General features: G+C 45.5%; 1 protein-coding gene across 5 annotated transcripts in view; it reads left to right on the top strand.

Moving 5' to 3' along the window:
- STYXL1 (serine/threonine/tyrosine interacting like 1) overlaps positions 1 to 20,383 on the top strand; it is an 80,081-nt gene that overhangs the window by 50,650 nt on the left and 9,048 nt on the right. For 4 of the 5 annotated variants that reach the window (XM_039243494.1, XM_039243495.1, XM_039243491.1 and 1 more), the window contains exons 6-8: positions 6,041 to 6,186; positions 12,634 to 12,731; positions 14,372 to 14,499. In XM_039243494.1, coding sequence (XP_039099425.1) covers positions 6,041 to 6,186; positions 12,634 to 12,731; positions 14,372 to 14,499 — 372 coding nt within the window. The remainder of the gene's footprint in view (positions 1 to 6,040; positions 6,187 to 12,633; positions 12,732 to 14,371; positions 14,500 to 20,383) is intronic. The other variant, XM_039243496.1, reaches the window with a different exon arrangement.

Below are 20,383 nucleotides of genomic sequence, written 5' to 3'. Positions count from 1 at the left end.
CTCCCTTAAGTAAGATTTCACTCGGAGCAAAAGGTTTTGTGACTAAAACGTGAAGACCACACTAGAGACCGGTTGTGGTGAGCCTGGGGTGGCTGGCGCCCTCAGATTGGACCTGAGAAAGATCACCAGTGATTGCAGTACAGAAAGCAGACCCGTGGGGGGTAGAGGGGGGTCTGAGGATGGCGAGGGGAGGACAGCTTTAAGAAGCACTTAGGCAGTGGTGCTGGTTAGACCTGGGGAGGGTGGGGGGGGGAGTGGGACATGGTGGGGAGGGAGGAGCCTGGGATAGTGCCCTTGTTCCTGGTGTGGGTGACAGGTGCTGGACACGGGAGGAGGAGGCAGTGTGGGGGAGGGGCAGTGGGCTCCATGTGGACATCCTTGTTGACATGGGTGTCAAAACCATGTCATCTAGGGGTGCCTGGGTGGCTTAGTCAGTTAAGCGTACGACTTTCGCTTAGGTCATGATCTCACGGTTCGTGGGTTCGAGCCCCACGTCGGGCTCTGTGCTGACTGCCAGCTCAGAGCCTGGAGCCTGTTTCAGTCTGTGACTCCCTCTCTCTCTGACCCTCCCCTGCTCACGCTGTCTCTCTCTCTCTCCTAGAAATAAATAAAACATTAAAAAAAATTAAAAAACAAAACAAAACAAAAAAAACCCATGTCATCTAGAATTAATGTGCCCTTGGCCTTTACAGCGCCACGTGTTCTCCCTGCCACAGGACCACAGGAAAGGAAGCTGGTTTGAAAGCAGCGGGAATAGCAGATGAGTCTGTGTAGGGTGTCCAGTGAGATTTTCCAGATGAAACTAGGAGGGTTTCCTTTGGCTCCAGCGTACTGGGCACCCTGGGTGGGGTCAGCCCCGTCTCTGGGGAAGCTTTGGGTCAGTAGGGGCCTGCCTGCCTGCAGGTAGAAGGGTCATGTGTCCCTTTCACACACTGAGTTGGCTGGGCTTGGTGTCTGCTCTTTGAGAAAGGTTTCTGAGGCTGACAGCTTGGGAAGAATGTGGGCTCACGGGAGAGCAGATGTGCTGAGGCCAGAAGGCTCTCTGAGGCTTCTGAAGTGGATAGCCGAGTAGCCTGCAGGACTTGGTGATGAGGTTTTGGGGGGATGGTGGGGTTCAGAGCTGACGGCCAAGAAAGAATTCTTGAAGACATCTTTGGTGCCAAAGGTGATTTTATTAAAGCACAGGGACAGGACCCGTGAGCAGGAAGAGCTGCACTGGGGCTGTGCAGAGTGACTGCTTATATGGGGGGGGGGGGGAGGGGGAGGGAAGGGGGGGAGAGTGAAGAGGAAGTTTCTTAAAGAGATTTCCATATGCTAAAGAGGATTTGCAGATGATTGGAGGCCTAGCTCTTGTCCAGCTAAGGTTGTTTTTCCCTCTAGCAAAGCATTAGCATTAAGATAGTAGGGAGTTCCTGGAGATTAGGTGATTGATGAGATTGATGAGATATTTGTAAACTGTTGGAGATGGCTATCAGTTTAACCATTTGTTTTCTGTCCTTTCCTTTGTCCTTGGGCACATGTTCCACCTGGAAGGGGTGGGGGTTGGGCTAGCCTGTGCTTGGCCCACAGTTTGCCTTATGGTCTTTCATCACTTAATGTTATTTCTCTCTCTCTCTTTTAATCTTTATTTATTTTTGAGTGAGAGAAAGTGTGTGTGGGGGGAGGGGTTGGTGGAGAGAGAGAAGGAGACACAGAATCCAAAGCAGGCTCCAGGCTCTGAGCTATCAGCACAGAGCCTGATGTGGGGCTCGAACCCGTGGACTACGAGATCATGACCTGAGCCAAAGCTGGACACTTAACTGACTGAGCCACCCAGGCACCTGTTTCTTTCTCTTTTTAAAAAAAATATTAATTTACTTATTTTGAGAGAGAGTGTGCCTGCACGTGGGGAAGGGCCAGAGAGAGAAGGAGAGAGAATCTCACGCAGGCTCCATGCTGTGGGTTCAGAGCATGACTTGGGCTCAATCTCACGAACCATGAGATTATGACCTGAACTGAAATCAAGAGTTGGACACTTAACTGACTGAGCCACGCAGGAGCCCCAAAAGTTATTTCTTTTCTTTTTTTTTTTTTTAAATGTTTTATTTATTTCTAGGAGAGAGAGAGAGAGAGACAGCGTGAGCAGGGGAGGGTTAGAGAGAGAGGGAGTCACAGACTGAAACAGGCTCCAGGCTCTGAGCTGGCAGTCAGCACAGAGCCCGACGCGGGGCTCGAACCCACGAACCGCGAGATCATGACCCGAGCGAAAGTCGGACGCTTAACCAACTACGCCACCCGGGCGCCCCGTCAAAAGTTATTTCTGAGTCCAACTTAGGGCCAGAGGAGTTTTAGAACTAGGTTTGACCTTTGAAATTACATAGATCAGCATTTCCCATGAAACACTTACGGAAAAAAGAGACCTCTACACAGATCACATTGGAAACAACAGTTTATACAGTGTTAGTGGGTTTTGTTTGTTTTCTTGAGATTATGCCTAGGTTTTATTTTTACTAAATATCACAAGTAGATTTGCAACCCATACTCATAGTAAACATGTAGCTACTGTGTTGGTTATTACAAGCATCTGAGTTACAAAAATGTGGCCCAAGGAACCTCTGGAAGAGTTGCAGCAGCTCCCCAGAAACACACTTTGCGAGTAGTTTTAGACTGGCCTGTTTTATTGGCTGTTTTCCAACTGGTTTATAAATTATCATTTGATACCATGGTTTTCTAACCTCTTGACTGACACTCTGGTCCTCTTTCCTTGGAACAGATTTTGTAATTTTGTTGCTGTAAGTTTTATTGCGATATAAGGGACATAGAGACCATGTACAGTTTATACAATGTGTTAATTTGACACACGTGTATATTGTGAAGTGGTCACCAAACAATTAATTGGCACCTCAAAAGTAATTACCATTTTCTGGCGTGGTGGTGAGAACACTTAACACCTGCTCTCCCAGCAACTTTCAAGTATGTAATACAGTATTTTTTAAAATTATTTTTTATTTTATTTTATTTTATTTATTTTTTTAATGTTTTGTATTTATTTCTAGGGGAGAGAGAGAGACAGCTTGAGCAGGGGAGGGTCAGAGAGAGAGGGAGTCACAGACTGAAACAGGCTCCAGGCTCTGAGCTGGCAGTCAGCACAGAGCCCGATGCGGGGCTCGAACCCACGAACCGCGAGATCATGACCTAAGCGAAAGTCGGAAAGTCGGACGCTTAACCGACTAAGCCACCCAGGCGCCCCTAAAATTATTTTTTAACATGTATTTATTTTTGAGAGACAGAGCATAAGCAGGGGGAGGGGCAGAGAGAGGGAGAGGGAGAGGGACACAGAATCCTCAGCAGGTTCTGGGCTCTGAAAAGTCAGCACAGAACTTGACGTGGCACTTGAACCCACAGACATTGAGATCATGACCTGAGCCAAAGGGGGAGGCTTAACCGATGGAGCCACTCAGGCACCCCTCTATACAGTATTGTTAACTAAAGTCCCCATGTTGTACATTAGATCCCAGAATTTGTGCCTCTTATATCTGGAAGTTTGTACCCCTTTGACCAATATCTCCCATTTTCCCCAGCCCCTGTAACCACCGTTCCACTCTCTGTTGCTCTGAATTTGGCCTTTATAGATTCTACATATAAGTGAGATCAGGCAGTATTTGTCTTTCTCTATCTGACTTACATCATGCCTTGGAAATACTGTGGGTTTGGTTCCAAAGCTCTGCAATAAAGCAAATAGTGCAATGAAGCCACTCAAATGACTTTTGTGGTGCATATAAAAGTTCTGTTTTGGAGCACCTGGGTGGCTCAGTCGGTTAGGCGTCCGACTTCGGCTCAGGTCATGATCTCACGGTTTGTGGGCTCAAGCCCTGCATCAGGCTCTGTGCTGACAGCTCAGAGCCTGGAGCCTATTTCAGATTCTGTGTCTCCCTCTCTCTCTGACCCTACCCTGCTCACGTTGTCTCTCTCTCTCTCTCTCTCAGAAATAAAACATTAAAAAAATAAATAAAAGTTCTGTTTAGACTATACTGTAGTCTATTAAATGTACAATAGCATTACGTCTAAAAAAAATGGATGTACCTTAATTTAAAATACTTGAGTACTATGGCACCCGAGTGGCTCAGTTGGGTGAACATCTAACTTTGGCTCAGGTCCTGATCTCACGGTTCATGGGTTTGAGCCCTGCGTTGGGCTGTCTGCTCTCAGCACAGAGACTGCTTTTGACCATTTGTACCCCTCTCTCTCTGCCCCTCCCCCACTCTTTTTCTCTAAAAAAATAAACATTAAAAAAATTTTAGAAAAGTACTTTATTACTTAGCAATGCTACCCATCATCTGAGCTTTCAGTGAGTCATAGTCGCTGATCACAGATCACCATAATAATACACATAATAATAATAATGAAAAGGTTAGAAATTTTGTGAGAGTTACCAAAATGTGATAGAGACATGAATTGGCCAGATGCTGTTGGAAATCTGTCACTGATAGACTTGCCCGATGTGGCAACTGCCGCAAATGTTTTGTAAAAAAAAAAAAAAAAAAAAAAAGGCAGTATCTTTGAAGCAAAATAAGGTGAAGCACAATAAGATGAGGCATTCCTGTATTTTGCTTAGCATAACACGCTCAAGGTCCACCCATGTTGTCACAAATGGCAAGATGCCCTTCTTTCTCATGATTGAAACCATGCCACGTTTTCTTTACCCGTTCATCTGTCGGTGGGCACTTAGGTTGTTTCGTGTCTTGGCTACTGTGAGTAATGTTGCAAGGAACGTAGGAGATAACCCTTTCTCAAAATAGTGATTTCATTTCCTCTGGGTATATACCAAGAAGTGAGATGGCTGGATCATATGGTAGTTCTATTTTTAAGTTTTTGAAAAAACTCCATACTGTTCTCGAGCAGATTTTTGTTTTACCGCAAGACCTTCTTGAGCCTCTACTTGGTAATCCACATTGTCAATTTCTGAGACAAGAATATCATGTACAGCTTCCCCTGTGTACTTGATGCTCTGAAGCCTTTTATCACAGTGCGTTGTGAGGATCATTGAGTTTCCTAGAACACACTTTGGGAAATATAGGAATGATCTTTGTTTCTTTGTTTTTCAAGGAAACCCAAATTTTTCATACTATAACTTTGGACCTGGAATTTCAGTGAGCCTCCGTTCAAGTGGTGTCCTGTTCTCCCTACCTGTCTACATCAGAATTCCTCAGAATTTATTTCCTGATGACAACAAATAGGCTCTATGTGGGCAATTTTATTCTTTTTTAAAAGAAGGTGTTAAAATTCTGGTGGTCTCCAAAAATAATAGGATATAATTATAACATACCATTATATAATAAAAAGGCTATCCATTCAATCATAATATAATTATAATATATAATAATACAAGGCTGTCTGCTCTCCCTCCCCCTACTGGGCATACCCTGGATTTACACAGTTCTGTGTCAAGGGGATTAGATGCCAGTCTTTGTGCACCCAGAGAAGTGCACACAGGTGCCTTGGGGTAAGCGGATGTCCTTGCTCAGATGCAGCATGCGGTCTCATGATTCAGTGGCTCTGCCTTTCTCTTATTACGAGCCTTCTAACTCCTTATTCAAGTTCTTACTTGCCAGTCTCTCTGAATGCCCACATGTCCGTCTCACTCACTGTTCTTGATTATCTTTTTTCCCTTAAGTTTATATTTATTTACTTTGAGAGAGAGAGATAGTTAGCAAGCTTGGGAGGGGCAGAGAGAGAGAGACAGACAGACAGACAGACTCGAGCAGGCTCCACACTGCCAACGCAGAGCCCAACGTAGGGCTCAAGCCACAAATCATGAGATCATGACCCAAGCTGAAATCTAGAGTCGGACACCTAACCAACTGAACCATCCAGGCACCTCTCTGGATTATCTATTTAAGTTTGTTTGCTAAGCCACATTTTGAGAAACAAAAAAACAAAATGAAAAAACCAAAATCAAAACAAAAATACCAAACTTTCTTCCCTGGGGAAAGAATATACTAGGATATTATCATATAGCATACATATTCTATATAGCAGTTTTCTCCTCCCTTTCTTTCAGGAACTAGATGCATTTCAGCCCTATCCTGTTGAAATAGTTCCAGGTAAGATCTACCTGGGCAATTTCAGGCAAGCCTGCGACCCGAAAATTCAGAAGGACTTGAAAATCAAAGCACATGTCAACGTCTCCATGGAGGCAGGGCCATTGTAAGTAGAAATACTATTGATTTTTTAAAAATTAAGTATATATATATATAAGATTCCCAGTGCTGTGCATTTGTAGAGCTGAAGGTTCTGTACTTATCATCATCTGTTCCTGGCTTATAGTCTATTTCCTGGCTTGGCCGTGGCATCCTCTGCCTCTAACTGAGACTCATTACTTGCCCTTTAAATCTCACCACAATCAGGGGCGCCTGGGTGGCTCAGCTGTTAAGCGTCCAACTTTGGCTCAGGTCATGATCTCACAGTTTATGGGTTTGAGCTCTGCATTGGACTCTGTGCTGACCGCTAGCTCAGAGCCTGGAGCCTGCTTCAGATTCTGTGTCTCCTTCTCTCTCTGACCCTCCCCTGCTCATGCTGTCTCTCTCTCTCTCAGAAATAAATAAAACATTTAAAATTTTTTAAAAAATAAAGTACACAATTTGGTTGCTGTTGACACTAGTGTATACCCACAAAACCATCACTGGGTCCTGTGTTTCCCTCTCTCTCTCTGCCCCTCCCCCACTTATACTCTGTCCCTCTCTGTCTCAAAAATAAATAAAACATAAAAAAAATTAAAATGAATGTGCCCATAAAAAAATGTCTCACCACAGTTAATGCTTTCCAGGCATGTAACGTTATGGAGCAAAGTACCTGTTTTGCCCTGCTTCACTTATCTCAGGCCCTCTGAGAAATGACCCCTGCCTTAATCTCTGGGGACTGCTATAGCATAGCTAATACCATAGACTGATGGTTCTGGTGGGTCATAAAATAACTTTACTTTCTCATGGTGTGGAGGCTGGGGAAGTCCAAGATCAAGCCGATTTTGACCCTGCAGTCTGCCTGTTTCCTGATTCATAGTTACTCCTATTTTTACTATGTCCTCACAGCGTAAGGGGCAAGGACTGATCTGGGGCCTTTTTTTTTTTTTTTTTTTTTTTTTTTTTTTTTTTTTTTTTTTTTTTTTTTTTTTTTTTTTTTTACAAGGGTGTTAATCCCATCCATGAGAGCTCTACCCTCCTGACTGATTTACAGTCTCATTTTAAACAGTCCCCAGATCCCAGAACAAAACCTGAAAACAAGAGCTTTCAGACAATGGCCAGCAGACAGCATAGGAGATTGATTCCAGAGACAAGGGGAAAAAAACCCAGATGAGCCCCTTAGTTGATCCAGTTTATTGGTTGGCGGCTGTTCGCAGGTCACGGTACAGGAAGGGGGCCAAGACAGATTGTGTCGTTCTTTCTGAGTTGAGGGTAGAAAGTTGAGAATTCGGAGAGACCAAGTTAGCTAGAATTTGCAGAAGACATCTGCATGGAGAATAGAGAGCTGGATATAAAGAAACAGCTCTTGGGGTGCCTGGGGGGCTCAGTCGGTTCGGTGGACGACTTCAGCTCAGGTCATGATCTCATGGTTCATAAGTCTGAGCCCTGCGTCAGGCTCTGTGCTGACAGCTCAGAGCCTGGAGCGTGCTTCTGATTCTGTGTCTCCTTCTCTCTCTGCCCTTCCCCTGTTTACACTCTCTCTCTCTTAAATAAACGTTAAAAATTTAAAAAAAAAAAAAAATAAAAGCTCTTGGGGCACCTGGGCTGCTTAGTCGGTTATAGCTCTCTCAACAGACAATAGGTTATAATTTCAAAGACTAGAATAACACTACCATCCAAATTTGCCTAATTGGCAATTATAGGACACTCTACCCAATAACAGTAGCATTCTTCTGGTCTTTGGATGAATTCTATAGTACACATTCTTTTCAAAGGAACATGGAACTTTTTTTTTTTTTTTTTGGCAAGATAGTCTATTCTTGACATCAAAACAAGTATCAAAAATAATTTGTTTTAAAAAATTATGTTCTCTGACTACAGTGGAATTAAGTTAGAAACCAATAACAAGACATCTTGGAAAAATTCCAGATGCTTGGAAATGAAGTAACACACTTCTAAGTAGCCTGTGGCTCAAAGAGAAACCAAAAGGGAAGTTAGAAAGTATTTTCAACTGAATGAAAATAAAAACACCATGTATCAAAATTTGCAGATGCATCTACTGCAGTACAGAGAGGGAAATTTATAGCCTAAATGCCTATATTTGAAGAATCTCAAATCAAGGACCTAAACTTCCACCTTAAAAAAATTAGAAAAAGTAAGCAGGGGGAAGGAAATGCTTAAGAGCAGAAATAAGTGAAATAGAAAACAAAACAATTGGAGCTGCTCAATGAAACCCAAAGCTGGCTCTCTGAAAAGAGCAACAATATCATTCCACACCGATCAAACAAGAAGAGAGAGAAGACAAAACCCATCAATATTAGCTGTAAAAGAAGGGACATTTTCATTATGGATCCTACAAATGTTAAAAGGCATTCTGTGGGCATTTATCCCACAGACGTGAAAACCTGTACATGAATGTCCATAATGGCTATTTAGCAGGTGAATGGTTATGTGACTGTAGGGCACACATACCATGGAATACTACTCAGTAATAAATGGAATGGACTATTGGTTTATGCACCAATGTGGGTAAATCTTCAGGGAATTAACCCCAAGCTAATGACGATAATGAGGATAACAATAACGAGGATAATAATAATCAATCCCAAAATATTACATATTGTTCCATTTGTATGGCATTTTTGGTATCACAACATTTTAGAAATAAATGCCAGGTTAGTGGTTGTCAGAAATTAGGGAAGCACAGAGCGGGGCAGGTATGGTTACAAAAAGGCAAACATGAGGAGTCCCAGTGTTAGAGCTGTTAAGTATTTTTTTTAAGTTTCTTTTTAACGTTTGTTTATTTTTGAGAGACAGAGAGACAGAGCATGAGCAGGGGAAGGGCAGAGAGAGAAGGAGACACAGAATCTGAAGCAAGTCCCAGGCTCCGAGCTGTCAGCACAGAGACCACCGCAGGGCTCGAACTCCCGAACTGTGAGATCATGACCTGAGCCGAAGTCGGGCGCTTAACCAACTGAGACACCCAGGCACCCCATAAAGTTTCTTTATATTGAGAGAGAGAGCACATGTGCAAGCAGGGGAGGGACAGAGAGAGAGGGTGACAGAAAATCCCAAGCAGTCCCTGCACTGATAGCACAGGGATCAATCCCATGAGCCTGTGAGATCATGATCTGAACTGAAACAGAGTCAGATGCTAAATCAGCTGAGCCCCTGAGGTGCCCCAGAACTGTTCAGTATTTTGACTGGTGTCTCCTGGATACATAAATCCACACAGGTGATAAATTTGTATAGAACTTATTACATGCACGTGCGTGCACACACACACACACACACACACACACTACAAGCGAAACAGGAAATCTGAATACAGTTACTAGATTGCATCAGCATCAATATTCTGGGCTATTATACGATAGTTTTGCAGAATGTTATCAGTGGGGAAACTAAGCAAAGCAAACCCTGGATCTCTCTGTATTATTTCTTATAACTGCGCGTGAATCTATAGTGACTGCAGTAAAAGTTTTAATTAAAAATTCAAAAATAATTAGGAAATATTATGAGCAATTTTATGCCAACGCATTTGAAATTTAAATAAATGAACCAATTCCTTGAAAGACTCAAGCTATCAAATCACCAAATAAGAAATAGATCACCTTGGGACATCTGGGTGGCTCATTTGGTTAAGCATCTGACTCTTTGTTTCAGCTCAGGTCGTGATCTAATGGTTTGTGAGATCGAGCCTTACAGCAGGCTCCCGGGGGCGGGGCTTGATCCCATGACCCTGGGATCATGACCTGAGCCAGAATCAGGAGTCAGATGCTCAACCAATTGAACCACCCAGGTACCCATGATCCATTTTGAAATAATTCTTGCATATGGTGCCAGATGTAGAACTAAGTTCATTGTTTTGGGTTTTTTTTGTTTTGTTTTAAGTAGGGTCTGTGCCCGATTTGGGGCTTGAACTCACGGGCCTTGAGATCAAGAGTTGGCGTGCTCCGTATAGGAGGATTAGGAGGAACTTAACAGAGGACCAAGGGGGAGAAGAAGGGGAGAAATGGTGGGGGAAAGGGAGGGAGGCAAACCATGAGAAACTCTTGAATGCTGACAAAAACTGAGAACTGATGGATGGAGGGGGGAGGGGGGATGGGCATGGAGGAGGGTTTTTTTGGGGATGAGCACTTTGTGTTATGTGGAAACTAATTTGACAATAAACTATTTGTAAAAAAAAAAAAAAAAAAAAAAAGAGTTGGTGTGCTCTACCAACTGGCTCTAAGCCAGCCAGGGACCCCCATTGTTTTGCATATGGAGGCCATTATTTGTTAGAAAAAAAAATTGATCCTTGTCCTGTTGGACTGATTGGATACTTTTGTTGAAAATCCATTGTGTGGGTTCTTTATTCTTTTTCACTGGTCTGTGTTTTTATACCAATTCTGCACTCTTGACTATTGTAGCTTTATAATAAATCTTGAAATCAGGTAGAGCTAGTTCTCTTATTTTGGTCTTTTTCAAAGTTGTCTCCTTTGCATTTCCACATACGTTTTAATTTTTTTTTAATGTTCACTCATTTTTGAGAGAGAGAGAGAGAGGCAGAGAGAAAGGGAGACACAGAATCCGAAGCAGGCTCCAGGCTCTGAGCTGTCAGCACAGAGCCCAATGCTGGGCTAGAACTCATGAACTGTAACATCATCATGACCTGAGTCGAAGTTGGATGCCAACCAACTGAGCCACCCAAGTGCCCCTCTACATACATTTTAGAATCAGCTTGCCAGTTTCTGCAAAAAGCCTGCTGAAATTTTGATTGGGTTGAATTGTATCCATATTAGTTTGGTGAGAATCTTACCAACGTTGACTCCTGATTCATGAGCATGGTCTATCTCTCCATTTAGTTAGCTCTCTCATTTTCCTCAAAAATGTTTTATAATTTCCAGTGTACACATCTTACACACCTTGTGCCAGATTTCTTCCTAAGTATTTGGTATTTTTGAAGTGGTTGTAAATGGTATTTTTAAAATGTCAATTTCTGATTGTTCATTGCTAGTATATAGAAATACAGTTGATTTTTATATAGTAACCTTGTACGCTTCCACCTTCTCCATCTAGATGCCTCCTACATTGTGAAGCTTTCCCCAGCTCCCTCAACTTCTCCCTGCCCTTCTTCTCCAGTATCACATGCAGATCTTTATCCCCAAACCTAGCCAATTGGATTGGGGCCATTTGTTTCTGTGTCTGCCTACCCCATCAGACTGGGAGCTCCTTGATGCTGGCAGAGGCCAGCCCCTATTTGGTTCATCTTGTGCCCACCAGGGTCCAGCCCAAGGTCTGGCACACAATAGGCATTGAGTGAGCATCTGAGGAAAGAATGAATAGGTGGGTGGGGCGCCTGGGTGGCTTGGTCGGTTAAGTGGCCGACTTTCGCTTAGGTCATGATCTCTCGGTTCGTGGGTTCAAGCCCCGCATCGGGCTCTGTGCTGACTGCCAGCTCAGAGCCTGGAGCCTGTTTCAGTCTGTGACTCCATCTCTCTCTGACCCTCTCCTGCTCACGCTGTCTCTCTCTCTCTCCTAGAAATAAATAAAAACATTAAAAAAATTAAAAAATGAATAGGTGGGTGTGGATGGATGGATGGATGGATAGATGGGGGAGGAAGAAGGGGAGGGAGGGATAGATGAAGGAGGTAAGGAGGGACCGATGGATGGATGGGAATTGTATTTGCTAAACCAGCTTATTTTTGTTTCTGAATCCGCTGCACTTCCTGTATGCCACAGTGGTCTGCATACTACTCAAGGCCACCAGTAGACCACAGTCTTTGTAAATAACATCGACCAAGTACGTACTGCATGCTGGATATTCTGCAAGCTGCTTGCAGGCTCATTAAACGTGCCACACACCTCCTCTCCTCTCTCTCTCTCCCTTGTTCGTAAAGTTCTAACCACTCTGAGCTCACTGTTGGTTCTCAAACCCATTAAACTTACTACCTCTCTGCACCTTTGCCCAGTCTTTCCCCAGATGACTGCCTGGTTTCTTCCATCATCATCTCTTTTAAGCCTCTGCTCAAACATCAACTCCTTAGTGAAGCTTTCCCTGACCGCTAAAACAGCCACCCCACCCCTCTCCATTTCTTCCCTGGGGCTCTCTCCATTTAACATGGCAGGTGCTTTCTCCAAGCTCATTACCTATTCCTTCCCAGCCTCATTTTACTTTGTGCTCCATATTCTATCTAGGAAAGTACCATGTTTGGTTAATAATAATGATGATGTCACGTTTATTGAGGATTCACTCAATAAGTGTGCCAAGCAGACTGCCAAATGCTTTACATAGATTAACGGACTTCACCCACACTACACACCTATTGGGTAGGGGCTTTTTTTTTTTCTGTGAGAGGTCCAGTTATTTGCCCACCCCTCCCAGATGCTAGCTCAGCATCCCCTCCCTGTGGTCATGCTGCTGTGAATGAGGACCACTCCGGCAAGCCTGTGTGTGAATCTGCCTGAGTACCTGTGCTTTTCTTCCATTTAGTTTTGTAGATGATGCTGACAACCTCCTGCATATCAAGATAGAAGATTCCCCGGAAGCTGACCTTTCCCCCTTTTTAAGGCACCTCTGCCACTTTCTCGGTAAGGGGCAATCTCCAACCAGGCAGCCACCGGCCTGTGCCCAGGGGCCAGAGGGGCAATGGCACCTTGTCCACATTGCCTGTTCCTGATTGTGACTGCCAGCACTGAGGGGTGGGGCCCAGCCAGGTATGGCCAAGCCCCGGAACAAGCTGTCCCTCAGGAGCCCTTGGCAATGTGGGTAGCCATGTGTTTACCTCGGGGGTAGAGGGGCCAGGTAAGAGCACTGGATTGCAGACTAAATGCCCTGCATTCTGGCCCTGGCTGGACCGCTAGGCCCTTTTGGGTCCACCTAAGCCCTGGCCCTGGCCTCACTGCACCTGTTGGGAAATGAGAGTGCTGGCCCCCTGTGGGTGCATACATTCAGGGCGGTCTGCTCTGAGCTGGGCTCTGGGAACCCAGAGGTGAATCACATTCCATCTCTGCCCTCCTATCTGGTCAGTGGGGTGAGGTGGATGGAAAATTCCAAAACCCTCCCAGCTCTGACTTCTAGGATCCCCAGTGTGTGTGCCCAGTGTTCCTTTGGTTCGTCCATCACACATGGCAGTGACCACCAATCACTCACTGAGGGTGCAGTTTTCAGTCATCCCGGGGCTCAGGATTGCCCAAGGAGAGCAAGATTCCTGGAGAGAGTGAGGTTGTGTCCAGTCAGGGGCCCCACCCCAGGGCTGCCTGCCAGGTATCAATGCAGCCCCCAGCCCACGTGGTTGCCCAGGGGGGGCCGGAGAACTGCTTTTTGGCCCAAAAATCCTTATTTGCCTGGGAGGTTGCAACTATCACTTGACCAGTATCTGAGGCTGGGACTTGCCCTGTGTCCCACCATGGGATGGCAGAGCCCTGTGCCGCAGAGGCCCCCTCTCCAGTCCTACCTTGGTGTATGGCTCTGGGCCAGTCCTTAACCACTCTGTGCCTCTGTTTCCTTATCCATATGATGAGGCACTTGGCCTTAGCCATCTTGGGGTCTTCCTCCAGCACTGACGGTCTGTGATTTTGCATGTGGTATATTTATCTCTAGTTCTCAGGGATCACCCGATCAGCCCCAGATGTGGGCTTAGATTTCCTCCCCACCCCTCACTGGGTGAGACTCAGCCTCAGGGGCATTAATAAGTGTGATCATAGCTGACCTCTCTGTGTCAGGCACTGGGCTAAGCACGGTACAAAACCTTATGAGGTAGATAGTATCCTGTCACCCCGTTTTCTAGATGATGCAACTGTGCCTTAGAGTAACATATTGGGACCCCACAGCCAGTGAGTGGCAGGGCTGGGATTCACACCCAGGCCACACTGCCTCTGTCAGCACCCATGTGCCCTGGGGGGGGACCATCTTCTCATCCCACCCAGGAGGCCAGCTGGTAACCGAGCTTCCTGGGCTAGAAATGTGGAGAGCCAAGAAAAGACCTTTGCATGATAACGCTGACGGCCCCAGTGTGATCCTCTTGAACTGCCAGTGAGGTCTGAGGATCCCCATGTGTCAGGTGACAAAACAGTGTCCAGAGATGTCATATGACTAACCTAGGCCATGGTGTGCTGGGTCTGAATTCACTCATGGACCATGGAGCCACTGGAGCCAGTCAGCTTACAGCAACTCAGGTCCACAGGGAACGAGGCCATGCATGGTCCCCCACCATTCCTTCCTATTGCAGAAATTCACCTCCACCTTGGCTCTGTAGTCCTGGTCTTCTCCACCCTGGGCATCAGTCGCAGCTGTGCAGCCATCTTGGCCTTCCTCATGCACTGGAACGAGCAGACCTTGAAGGTATGCAGCCCCCAGGCGAGGATCAGACTGCAGCTACCTCCAGCAGGCAAGGTCAGAGCTGGACCTGGGAGGAAGTGGGCCCAGGCACTACCTTAGGGCCCTCACTGGGGGATGGGAAGGAGAAGGGTCAGGGAAGAGAGCTCTAAGTCTAGGACTTTACCCAGCATACCACACCCAAGGGCCAGAGGTCTGGGCCAGAAGCTGAGGCTGTGACATTAGAGGTCTGAGGTATGGGGCAGTCCCAGGGGCTCAGGCTGGGCAAGGCCATGGCCAGCCACACCATTGTCACGTCCCCCCTCAGTCTGACTATTGACGTTTGTTCAGCCTTCTCCAAATGAGGTACGTTTGGCTACTGTTTGGAGCCAGAGACTTGCTGTGCCCACAGGGCTTCAAGGGCACCTACTCTATCTTTACCCAGACTGGAGAAGGGGGCAGAGACCTCTCGCCACAAACCCCATGGAACCAGGGCTCCTGATGCCGAGGGCAGTGCCTTCTGAGTGTGCTGGGAGATGGCAGGCCTGCCCCAAGGGGAGTAACAACTTGTGCATGATTTCTGAGGGCTTGAGTAGGACCCACCAAGCTCCCATATATGCCCAAGTCTGTGCTTGGAAGAAGGGGAGCATCAGAGGATGACCATGGTCAGAGCCTACTGCCAGTGATTTTGGATATTGACCCCACGTGCTCTTTGCGGGTGAAATTGCAAGCTAGAAGGAGTCCAGGATGGCCAAGAATTCCGCTTGTGGGTACATACCCGATAGAAGTGAAAGCAAAGACTCAGATGTTCATAGAATCATGTTCTTGGCAGCAGCACGGACAGTAGCCGGGAGGGGGGAGTGACCCAAATGTCCATCGGCAGCTAGGAAAACAAGTGGATGGTCTAGCCACACAATGGAATATTACTCAGCTGTGTAAAGGAAGGACATTTTGACACCTGCTGCAGCACGCATGAGCCTGGAGGACATTGTGCTGAGTGGAATAAGCCAATCACAAAAGGACAAATACCATATGATTCTACTGATGTGAGGTACCCGGAGCCGTCAAAATCACAGACGGGGAGGTGGAATGGTGGGTGCCCAGGGCAGGGGGCAGCGGGAATGGGGAGCTGTTTAATGGACATGGAGCTTCGGTTTGGGAAGATGGAAAAGCTCTGGAGATGGATGACCATGCTGGTTCTGTGACGCGGTGAACGTGCCTAAGGCCGCCGAGCTGTACATCCAAACATGGCTATGGTGGTAAGTTTTCTGTCCTGCGTATTTTTACCACAATTCAAAAAGAAAAGCCTCTGGATGCAGAATCGCAGAATCTCTGGAGTAAGAGAACCAGACCGCTGTTCTCACCCCGGGCAAGGTGGATTGTAGGAGGTCATTGCCTGCTGGAGTGTTTCGGTGCATGCTGCAGGGGAGGGCGTGTTGTTGCTGGTAAATCTGGGGAGGGAAGCCTGTTCCGTTGCTTCTGAAGAGCTGCCTCTCCAGCCACCTTCCCAGGAATGGGCTCTGGGCTGCAAAGGGCCCCCTTCTCCCCTGCCTTGTTGAGCTGGAATGTGGACGGAGCTGGCAGAAGGCGTGGCGAGCTCACTGCCTGCAGGGGGAGGTCCAGGACGGGAGCTCCTCAGGAGTTCAAATGGGGCCAATGAAGGGGGGCGGGAAGGCGTGGCGAGCTCACTGCCTGCAGGGGGAGGTCCAGGACGGGAGCTCCTCAGGAGTTCAAATGGGGCCAATGAAGGGGGGCGGGGGAGTGGCTGGCCTGCTGGGGTCCCTGGTTTCTTTACTGCTCACAGTGACGTTTGGGAACACAAACCTTGCAGCTCTGACATTTAGTGACGTTTCCCAGCCCTGACAAGCATGTCACCGTCCTCTCTGCTCCCAGGCTTCCAGAGCTGGCTGGGTGAGTGCGAGAGGGAGGGGACACCCACCTGGCCCCTCTGAGTTCTCCAGCAGCGAGGGCCCGGCCCCCTGAGCACCTGTAGACCTGTACGGGTCCCCGCATAACTCCAGTAGGGAGCGCCAGGGCCTGTCCTGCTCAGTGCGAGTTCAGGTGCTTGGGTCCCTGAAGGACCCGAGTCCTTCTCTCAGTAGGAACCTGGGGGTAGTTATCTGTATCATGTGCAAGGGCGTCCCGTTGCTGGGGGTTCTGCCCTGAGATGCCATCTAGGTAACTCTTGACAAAAAACGCTACACAGTTCCCAGAGCTGCCGGCAGCAAGGACTGCCACTGTGATCCTGCTGGGTCCTTTTCAGACTGAGTCAGTCCTGTGTAGCAGTTAGGTTTTCCTCACCATTACCAAGCAATGCCTTGCATAGCTGACAGGGGTTGACCTGGGCTCAGCTCTGCTGCCGCCTGGGGTCAAGAGAGAGACATTCCCTCCTGTTGTCTGTGTGGCCCTAGGGTCCTCCTCCGAGCATTGGGGAAGCTGTGTTTCTGGCTATTGTCAACTCAGTTGTGATGGTCAGAGCCCATGGGCTTGGCGGAAAAAAAAAAAAAAAAGTGTGGGCCACACTTGGGCAATATACCACTTCCTGGGGCTTATGGTCCCAGCTCAGGTCACTGGGGCCCCAAGACCAGACGTGGGAAGTTAAGGGGTGAACCCACAGCCACCATGCTTGTCCTGGGCTTTCAAAGCTTTGGCACAAGGTTGTGTGGGATCCCAGAGCCAGCAAGCCCTTAAGAAATCTATTCCGGTTCCTTTAATCTGCTGAGAGTAATGTTGTCCCTTAAAAGATCTTCAGAGGGGCGCCTGGGTGGCTTAGTCGGTTAAGCGTCCTACTTTCGCTTGGGTCATGATCTCGCGGTTTGTGGGTTCGAGCCCCGCGTCGGGATCTGTGCTGACTGCCAGCTCAGAGCCTGGAGCCTGTTTCTGAGTCTATGTCTCCCTCTCTCTCTGACCCTCCCCTGCTCATGCTGTCTCTCTCTCTCTCTCCTAGAAATAAATAAAAAAATATTAAAAAAAAAAAAAAGATCTTCAGAGAAAAACAAAACAAAACCCAAATCCTGAGGCACTATAATGGCTAATATTGGCTGAGTGCCAGGCCTTTGTGAGGACACACACAATCACCCCACAGCATGTTGTTATCCCCATTTTGAAGGAGGCTTCTAGAGGCTGAGTAATTTGCCCAAGACCCCACAGCTGTAAGTGGCAGAGCTGGAATCTCTAGATTCCAGATAGATAGATAGAATCTAGATTCTATGTGGACATGATGTTGTTCATGGTATTCCTTTAGTATCCTTTTAATGTCCATGGGCTCTGTGGCGATGTCCCTTTTTCATTTCTGATATTAATGACTTATATCTTCCCTCCTTCCCTTAGTTAGCCTTGCTTGAGGCTTATCCATATTGATGATTTTTTTAATTTAAAAAATTAAAATTTTTTTTTAAATGTTTGTTTTTGAGAGACAGAGACAGAGCACAAGTGGGGGAGGGGCATAGAGAGGGGGCAACTCAGAATCCAAAGCAGGCTCCAGGCTCTGAGCTGTCCGCACAGAGCCTGATGTAGGGCTTAAACTCATGAACTGTGAGATCATTACCTGAGCCAAAGTCAGACACTTAACCAACTGAGCCACCCAGGAACCCATGATTTTTTTTTTCTCCCAAAAGAACCAGCTTTTTATGTCATTTTTTTTCTGTTTTGTTTTCAATTTCATTGATTTCTGCTTTAATTTTTATTATTTTTTCTCTACTTACGTTGGGCTTAATTTACTCTTATTAGTTTCCTAAGAAGGAAAACTTAGATGATTGATTTAGATGAACATTCATCTTGGTGAATGTTCCATTTGAGCTTGAGAAGAATGTATATTCTTTTCGATGGAATATTCTATAGATGTCAATTATATCTAGTTAATTGATGGTGCTGTTGAGTTCAACTATGGCCTTACTGATTTTCTGCCTGCCATATCTGTCCATTACTGATAGAGAGGTGATGAAATCTAGGATAGTGGATTCATCTATTTCTCCTTGCCTCACATATATTGATGTTGTTAGGTATGTATGTATATACACATTTTGTTTATCCCTTCATCTCTTGATGGGCCATTTGGGATACTTCTACCTTTTGTTTATTTTGTGAATAATGCTACTGTGAACATGGGTGTATGAATATCCTGCTTTCAGATTTTTTTCCTGCTTTATTCTTTATTAAGATATAATTGACATGTAACATCAGTTTCAGGTACACAACAATTATTCAGTGTTCTGTACATATTAGAAAATGATGACAGTAAGTTTTGTTAACATCCATCACCACATGTAGGTACAAATTTTTTTTCTTATGAGGAGAACTTTTAAGGTCTACTCTCTTAGTAACTTTAAATTATATAATACAACATTAACTATAGTTCCCATATTGTGTATATCCCTAGGACTTATTTTGTAACTGGAAGTTTGTACCTTTTGACCACTTTCACCGTTTTGCACACCTCTGGCCCCTATCTCTGGCAACACATTCCCTGTGTCTGAGTTCAGCTTTTGTGGTTTTGTTTTGTTTTGTTTTTGTTTTTAGGTTCCATATAAGTGAGACCATATGGTATTTGTCTTTCTTTGTCTGACTTCACTTACCATAATGCCTTCAAGGTCCATCAGTGTTGTTGTAAATAGTTGGATTCCTTCCTTTTTTGTGGTTGAATAGTATTCCATTGTGTGCTCCATTTCATTCCACATTGTCTTTATCCATTCATGCATCAGTGGCCACTTAGGTTGTTTCTATGTCTTGGTTATTGTAAATAATGCTGCAGTGAACAATGGGATACAGATAACTTTTTGGGTTAGTGTTTTTGTTTCCTTTTTAAAAAATACTTATTTTTATTCTTAAGAAAGTGCACATGTGTGAGCAGGGGAGGGGCAGAGAGAGGGGGACAGAGGATTCAAAGTGGGCTTCTCACCAACAGCAGAGAACCTGATATGGAGATCAAACTCACAAACTCTGAGATCATAACCTGAGCTGAAGTTGGATGGTTAACCAACAGAGCCACCCAGGTGCCCCATGTTTTTGTTTCCTTTGGATAAATACCCAGAAATGGAATTTCTGGATCATATGGTAGCTCTATTCTTTTTATTATGTTTTTTTCCTTTATTTTAGAGAGAGAGAGTGCATGTGAGTAGGGAGATGAGCAGAGGGAAAGGGAGAGAGAGAATCTCAAGCAGGTCCATTCCATGCTCAGCATGGAGTCCAGGATCGTGACCCGAGCCGAAATCAAGAGTTGGGCATTCGACTGTGTGAATCACCCACGTGCTCATATTCCTAATTTTTTATGAACCTCTATATTATTTCCATAGTGACTATCATTTACATTTCTATCATTATTGCATCAAGGTTCCCTTTTCTCCACATCCTTGTTAGTACTTGTTATTTCTTACCTTTTTTGGTAATAGTCATTCTAACAGGTGTGAGGTGATACCTCATTGTCATTTTGATCTGCACTTCCCTGATGATTAGTGATGTCAAGGACCTTCTCATGTACCCATTGGCCATCTATAGGTCTTCTTTGGGAAAAGACATCTTTTTGCTCCTTTGAAAATCAGATTTTCTATTGAGTTGCAAGAATTCTTTATATATTAGAACCTCTTATTAACCTCTTATTAGGTATATGATTTACAGATGTCTTCTCCCGTTCAGTAGGTTGCCTTTTCATTTTATTGATGGTTTCCTTTGTTGTGAAAAAGCTTTTTAGCTTGATGTAGTTCTTTGGTTTTGTTCTTATTGCCTTTGCTTTTGGTATCAAGTCCAAAATATCATCACCAAGACTGATGTCAGGGAGCTTACTAGATACATTTTCTTCGAGGAGCATTATGGTTTCGAGTCTTACATTCAGGACTTTATTTATTTTGAGTTGACTTTTGTGTATGGAGGAAGACATGTTCCAGTTTCACTAGTTTGCATGTGACTGTCTCGTTTCCCAGTGTCATTTATT

This window comes from Hyaena hyaena, unplaced genomic scaffold (assembly GCF_003009895.1).
Source record: "Hyaena hyaena isolate Hyena2069 unplaced genomic scaffold, ASM300989v1 scaffold_228, whole genome shotgun sequence".
Lineage (NCBI taxonomy): Eukaryota > Metazoa > Chordata > Mammalia > Carnivora > Hyaenidae > Hyaena > Hyaena hyaena.
The sequence above is the reverse complement of the archived record's forward strand: the minus strand, read 5'-3'. Positions and strand labels throughout refer to the sequence as shown.